The sequence below is a fragment of the Lipomyces chichibuensis genome (assembly GCF_038497645.1).
Source record: "Lipomyces chichibuensis strain CBS 12929 unplaced genomic scaffold V1513scaffold_6, whole genome shotgun sequence".
Classification (NCBI taxonomy): Eukaryota; Fungi; Ascomycota; class Lipomycetes; order Lipomycetales; family Lipomycetaceae; genus Lipomyces; species Lipomyces chichibuensis.
The window spans coordinates 66,957-73,792 of NW_027117458.1; the positions used below are offsets into that span (position 1 = coordinate 66,957).

Here is a 6,836-nt window from a genome sequence, read left to right on the forward strand (position 1 = left end):
AGATGATTCAATTTTTATAAGAACTACTTTTTTATCTCACTCACTCTGTTCTTTCGGTGGCGCCCAGCAAGAGTCAGCGGCACACACGCCATACTCTGATGAGAAGTCATTCGCGTTTACAAAAGCTTGAGTCCCCCAATTTAATAATGTATAAATTATGCCTTACGCATGCCTGGAATAGCACTAATTCGGCACGGCCCACATGTCCTTCCATGGGGAAGCATGTCGATCTCGATGCTGATGACGTTGGGACTGGTTTGAACTCTTTGAATTCCGATGACACGGTTCACTTTGCAGGAAGCATTTCTAATTGTGCCATCACCCGGTTCGAAAATTTCAAGCTTGCCTCTCGATGCTACTGGAAGTCAAAATACAAGAATTCTCTGGCCTAGGACGGCAAATCTTCCGCGGGTATGCCTTAGTTGATATGCAAACAGAGAATGGATTTGGATTTGCTGGATAGGGAATGCACTTGCCGGTCAAGCGGCAGGCGATGTGCAAACACACAACGGACCGGGCATCCTCTTTTTGCGTCCAATATGTTTGAGTTCTCACCAGTGGGGATGTTTGAATGCGATGATTATTATGCTCCGGGCTGCATGCACGACACAACCTACAAACTGTGACATTTTCCAGAAAGTGCTTCATGAGCCGGCGCGGATTCGGCATTCGCACCCAGCATTGGTTTGCAGCCGTGGAAATCTAATTTCAGAGTCTGAATGGAATGTAAGGAAGAATTTTATTGGACTAATGTCAAACCTTTATGGACGACCCGGAACCTTACTACGAAGCAGTAACGCTAGATATAAAAATAATGCGTTGTTACAGAGATAGTTTGCTGAAGATTCGGAGTTTATTTTCTGAATGCTGCAAAGGAAAGCTTCATAAAGAGTATCCCTCCCAAGTAGAGCAGGGCCACTCTATTTATCGCTTGAGAGACAGCAGACAGCATAAGTGGAGTTGCAGCGTCTTGCAAGAATACCAGATTCAAAGAGAGCAGCGTTCTGACATAGATGACACTTTAACAACGAACCTATCGCTGTTACAGCCTCTAAAGAAAAGGCTTGGCTCTGCTCCAGATGGAACGAGCATCAAGGACAGTTTCCCGGGATGGCGTTAGAAACATGCGAAAAAAAAATGCAACAATCCCAGCCCACAGAAGTTGCTGTTGTGAGGTGTTAAGGACGGGATTTATTGTGTCTCAAGAGGCAGCTAGTGAGCGCAGAAACAATGAGGCTAGTTAATGCCGATGAGAGATGAATATGGTGGGGATAAGTGGTGGATGCCTGTATGCCTGGATGGAGGCTTGATATATCAAAAGTGAAAAAGAAGAGCTTTATTATATAGTTCATCATGCTGATTGGAATTAAGTTGCAACTTGTGCTAGAAGTGGGGAATTCAAAGTAGTCGAAGGAGTTTGTTGACCCAACCACATCCTTATGAACTAAACACAAAGAAGTAGTGACGAAGAATTTGTTAAGTGTAAGTGGCTCACTGAAACTCATAGGTGTTTATGGAAAATTTGCAGTTGATGTGCACTTTACTGACCAATTACTTCTTCTGGTCTTACTGTCTCATAGTCTTTCTTTGATGAGCATCATGTGGAATCTCAGCGATTCGATTTCGATATATTTGTCGTCAAAGTCGTCGTCATCTGTTGTCTAAATTTAGCGTGTCCATCCGGCCTTACTTCAACTAATTTAAACTGACAGAAGGTCGTACCTCTCTATGTCTTCGTACAGTGTATAAAATTTGTAAACATTCTTTTGTCGGATTCCTTCTCTATAGGTTCGTATTTCGAGTGAATCTCTCAGAATACACTGCAGACAGAATTCAATGCTGAGGAATACGACAGCATGCGTCGACAGTGATGCGTCGGTATCTGCTATCATTAGCTGGGAGGGAATTTGATTTTACTAAAAGACAGGTGCAAAGCTTTCATGCCCCATTCTTCAGCCTGCCTGGCCGACACCAATTATCTGCAATTGTCTGCATGTTCTGGCTAAAATGGGCCGCTCGATGAAGATTTTCTCGCCCAGAAGGTCTGAGAGGTGATGCTCCCGTGTGACGCTGATTTGTGGTGTAGCAGGATACAAGCAACGGGAACTTCGTAAAATATGTAGGCACATTATGTACTTGCTACAAATGGAGCCAGCTTTCGGAAGAGAAAGGAGGAATCTACGGCTGTTGACGATTTGCGCCGGTTTGCCGATTTCGTATCGCAGATATCGGCGACGTTACTTTTTGCGAACAAAATTACGATATAGTCGACAATATCGGTTACTGGCAGAAAATCTCTTTAATTAGGACTAGCTGGTATTTAAAACGCCACATGATGACAGGAGAGATATCAATTACCCGCCAGATTAACCGTTAGTAGGTCTGAATGTAGAAATCAAAGTGATGAGATAAGAAACTTGACAGAATTTCGTGCTCCTTGGACGGCCGAGCAGTGCAGCCGATTTATAAAGATGTCAACCTCTATTGACATTTCAGGCGAAACTGTTAGACTAATAATCTATTGCTTATAACTTTAGTAGTGTTTCATTAACATCAACATTCGCATAGTCTCGACCTTCATCGAATGCCTCTCATTCCTTACCAGGTCGAATTTAAGCAGTCCAGTTAGAATCATCAGATGTCGAGGGGATATTAAACAATGGGGGCTATGGCAGGTCACGTGAGTTTAGCGGAACGGCAGGCGGAAGCCGCGGATATAGTATCGTAGGCTCTAAAATCCGCCGAGAAAATTACGAATAAATATCGGAAGGCTTTTTACTTCGCTGATATAGTATTCGTAGCCTAGAAAAAGTCGCTGATATCGTATCGTCAACAGCCCCCAATAAATGTACTCCTCGTGACTCTTTGATCAACGTTATCATCAAGCTTCTGAGGTGCACCTGGGTTATCAAACTTATCACACCAGTTTTTGATGCTAAACACATTCTTCCAGCTCTGCTTTCGTTGAGGTGTTCTGCAGATCCAAAGAGCAAGGTTTCGGAGTCGAGTCATTGCAGACTCTGCTCCTAGGGCTGTCCACGGATGGCGGATATGGCGGATTGTATCCGCCAAAATATCCGCCTCGAATAATTATCCGCCATACTTAGCTAGGCGAATAGGAATGTCGAATACATATCCGCCAAATCCGCCATCCGCCATCCGTCTTGGCGTCATCGCTGTATATTTATTGTTCTCTCTATACTGTCAACAGTTATATCAACTATTCTCTAATCTCTATACATATTATCCATCAACATTAACATCCTCATTGTTTCTCCGTTTAGTGTCTACGAACAACCCAATAGGTCTCGGCCCGAGCTGAACAGCCTTTCCACGGAGACTTCTGACGCGGATATAGCAAGATAATCTCTTGCTGCCTTGGCCATTTGTGGATATTCATATTTATGCCTCGTATCACTTACAATGACTCGCGGTGTGTCCAAATATCGATCTATATCAGAAAATTTAGGCTGTTCCATAGTTTATAGTGGCATTAACGCCTAACTGTGTCAAGTTTGGAATAACGAATAAACTTCGAAAGGCAACCCAGTTTGGTTAGCGTAAACTTAGTAGATTTATTCGATCATGGCGGATGCAAATGAACACGACCTGTGTGAAGAACGTAAGACGACTCTATGCCCAAGAAGAGTTCGAGAGCCCTCATATCAGCTCGCAGTACTTTCGGAGATTTAACAGTAGGCGACGTTAGCGACTTTTTCGTTCCTCGCGTTGCAGTCAAGTGAGCTGAGGAAGGCATACTGATATCCCAGGCAGTAGCCCGTGGATAAGATGACAGAGTAATATCAAGTCGTGGTGCAAATAGACAGAGGAATTCCCGCCCTGGTTCGAAAAGTCGGAGGTGATAGTGTCAACCTCACTTAAAAAACGCTGAGGTAGAGCAATGCGCTGGGACAATTCACGTGCGTATGTCGGCTTGCCCGCTGTCGTCGTCATCGAATGCACTAAACGCCGTAAACAACTCTTCTTTGCTAGAGAACTGACACAGAATAGATGACATAGCGGTCAAATATGACGGGAACTGTAAAGGTGACGGCATACGCGCCATCATATCGCTAATGGTCTGCGAACTGTGGTATTGTCCTGTCCTAGAATTAGTTCACGGACTTACACCTTTCAAACAGACGTACCGAGAGATGTCAGCATTTGCTCTAAATCCCCGGAGCTTACAATGCTGTCTCTGTCGTTGTCCAGCATGGTGAATGATTCTTTAATTTGGCTGATCTGCGACTGACTTATTTGAGTGAATGCACCGGACGGTTGAGGACAGTTCATCGAGGAGACATGAGAAGAAGCGTCAGTGCACCGGTGTCCAACTTTTATAATGTAGCTAATACTGGCTAAAATAAGGAAAGGACAAAGCCGCTCAATTTGGAGCTAAGCGAAAGACGCAGTCATATTTCTGACTTAATAAAAATCTTTAACTTTGCATAAAATAAACTATATACATGGTTCTATGACAACGAAGCTACTAAAGCCTATCTTTGACCCATCCGAAGCAGACCAATATCATACTCATGTCCAATTAGCTCATGGTCCATTCAATTAAGTTTATGGCAATATACAAATCTACAACTTCTTGTTCTTTTTCGCCTCTTCTGCTGCAGCTTTCTTGAGCGCATCCACCATCACCTGCATTTGCTTCCGCATCGAGTCCGTACTTTCGGTACTTGTCGGTTTTCGTTTCACAATCGGTGCTAGACCTGCCATCCGCCGAAATGCAGCTGATTTCAGCACTGTTGCCTGGATAGCGCCTACAAGCGACGATGCCGTGAAATTCAGTAACACTGCAGCCGGAAGATTCATAGTGAACAAGATCGAAATGAAAGGTAGCGCCATGAAGATTTTCACCATCTTAGGGCTCATCGACTGTACTCCTGTCTCCCCGCCGCCCTAGGTACTAATTAGCTATCGTCTGCGCCTATCACAGAGCATCACTAACCTTAAACAAAATCATAAAGAGAATTGCAGGAAGTACGCTTAACACCAAGTAGGGATCTTTCTTCGTCAGGTCCTCAAACCAATACGCGCCCTGAGTCTTAAGATCCGGCATATCCGCATGGGCCATACGCTCAAGTCCAAAGAAAAACCCCATGCCAAAAAAAAGATTCAATAACAGTGGCGCCAGCATCCACCTCGTATCTACTCCATGCTCTCTGAGCACCTCTTTCCGCCTCTTCTGAATCTCCTGCATCGGTACCTGACCCGACTTAAGAAGCTCCATCGTCATCTCATTAATGATAGGGTTGGCAATAGCCGCACGCGCAGTCATATCTGAAGACTTCAAATACAACGGGAATGTCAACACTCGCACAGCAAAACTTGCCCCAATAATAGTGGCCCACCACGGCAAGCCGGTGTATACGTGAAAGTACTCCAACAAATGCTGGCAAACATCTCCGGGCCAGATCCATGATTTCGCCAGCCCTATAGATTCTAAGTAACCAATATGATCACTACTGCTTTGACCCGCGTGGGTTACGACAGTTTGTAAAACATCGGTCGCTGGTTGTTCGGTGATGGCCAAATTGCTTAAGTCGGTATTATAAGCTTCAGCAGTCAGTTGAGGAACGTCTTCAACAAATTCCGATCCTCCATTAGGCTTCCATGAAGGTATAGTATCTGAGGGAGAAGCGTTTGCTAGTGCTGTTGGGTTCCGGTCAAGATCTGAACTCGGAGGAGAGCGACCGAACGAGAAAAACCGCGCGGTGAATGGCTCATTTCGTAGACCTGGGAGCTGTATACGCCACGAATGTGACTGAACTAGTCCTCCATTCAGTGATCGACTTGTTAGTAAACGGGAAGCACCCTAGTAATATAATTAGTGCACAAATCATACAGACATGAGAAATACTTACCAGACCGCGACTGGCTCTCAGTGATATTGAAAGGATTTGGCTGCCAGCGGTAGACATTTTGGCAACGAGTGAAACCACAGTCGCAGTCGCAATCTACAGCGTCACCAATAAAACCTAGACAAACTTTTATCAAGACTGGTAGATTGCATCTATCATGTCAAGTTTAGTGTGGGAAACCGGTAAGTTTAACTTTCAGATGCGCGGGTCACATAAGTTACCCGGACTTGGTTCTAACCACACGAATTTGACACAAAACCCGACCAGATTGAAGACGGCAATTTAACAAGAAGTTAATAATAGCCATTGTTGAAATATTGGCATGCCTTGCTCAGTAAATACATCACCTTGCTCAGTAAATACATCAGGTAATGGCACGGTGAGAAAGAGGTCACTGGAGTAGCATCACAAACGATTTGTACGTAATTAATGGTATTGTGTACTATTAAAATATATATAACTTATGTATATATTTTTCCCCCATAGAACCGGCCGAACCATCGAACGGGCCATTTTCCCAAAAAAAAAATAAACACCAAAGACATGCATCTAAACATTCTTCAACGCGTCACCTTTCAACTACTTCTATATAAAATGCCATATACTGATGAAAACCGAATTCAAATTGGCTATAGATGCGCATCAAATTAAGCATATTAATCGGGCAGCGACGACTTTTAATGTCTCTAGATCAACCCTCCAGGACAGGATCAAGGGGAAAATCGTATTATATCGCTCTGTATGCCAACCCGTTCGTCTCACCGACTACTACCATTGGACGAGGCTGCTTTGGACCCATCAAGCGAGAATATGGCACGACTCTTGAGGGGATGATACAGGCCGGTAGAAACCATATCAACAAAGACTTCCTACATCTACCCTAACGTACGAGCAACCGCGTTAATATGCGGAATATACATGCCGAATTCGCAAGAACTGGACTGGTCCCTCTTGATCAGGACC

The 6,836-nt window shown here is 44.2% G+C and overlaps 2 protein-coding genes across 2 annotated transcripts; both read right to left on the bottom strand.

The window, feature by feature from the left end:
* Positions 1 to 3,619: 3,619 nt before the first annotated feature.
* V1513DRAFT_267635 (uncharacterized protein) lies at positions 3,620 to 4,617 on the bottom strand. Its single transcript, XM_066894543.1, has 2 exons — positions 4,149 to 4,617; positions 3,620 to 4,101 (listed from the first exon to the last, which is right to left on the bottom strand). The coding sequence occupies exons 1-2, from the start codon at positions 4,291 to 4,293 to the stop codon at positions 3,917 to 3,919; spliced, it is 330 nt and encodes a 109-aa protein (XP_066754970.1). The 5' UTR covers positions 4,294 to 4,617; the 3' UTR covers positions 3,620 to 3,916.
* Positions 4,381 to 6,106, bottom strand: V1513DRAFT_462845 (60Kd inner membrane protein-domain-containing protein). The gene is made up of 3 exons (XM_066899949.1): positions 5,877 to 6,106; positions 4,961 to 5,827; positions 4,381 to 4,911 (listed from the first exon to the last, which is right to left on the bottom strand). Exons 1-3 carry the CDS (start codon positions 5,931 to 5,933, stop codon positions 4,588 to 4,590), a joined length of 1,248 nt encoding a protein of 415 aa, XP_066754971.1. The 5' UTR covers positions 5,934 to 6,106; the 3' UTR covers positions 4,381 to 4,587.
* Between the last annotated feature and the right edge of the window lie 730 nt (positions 6,107 to 6,836).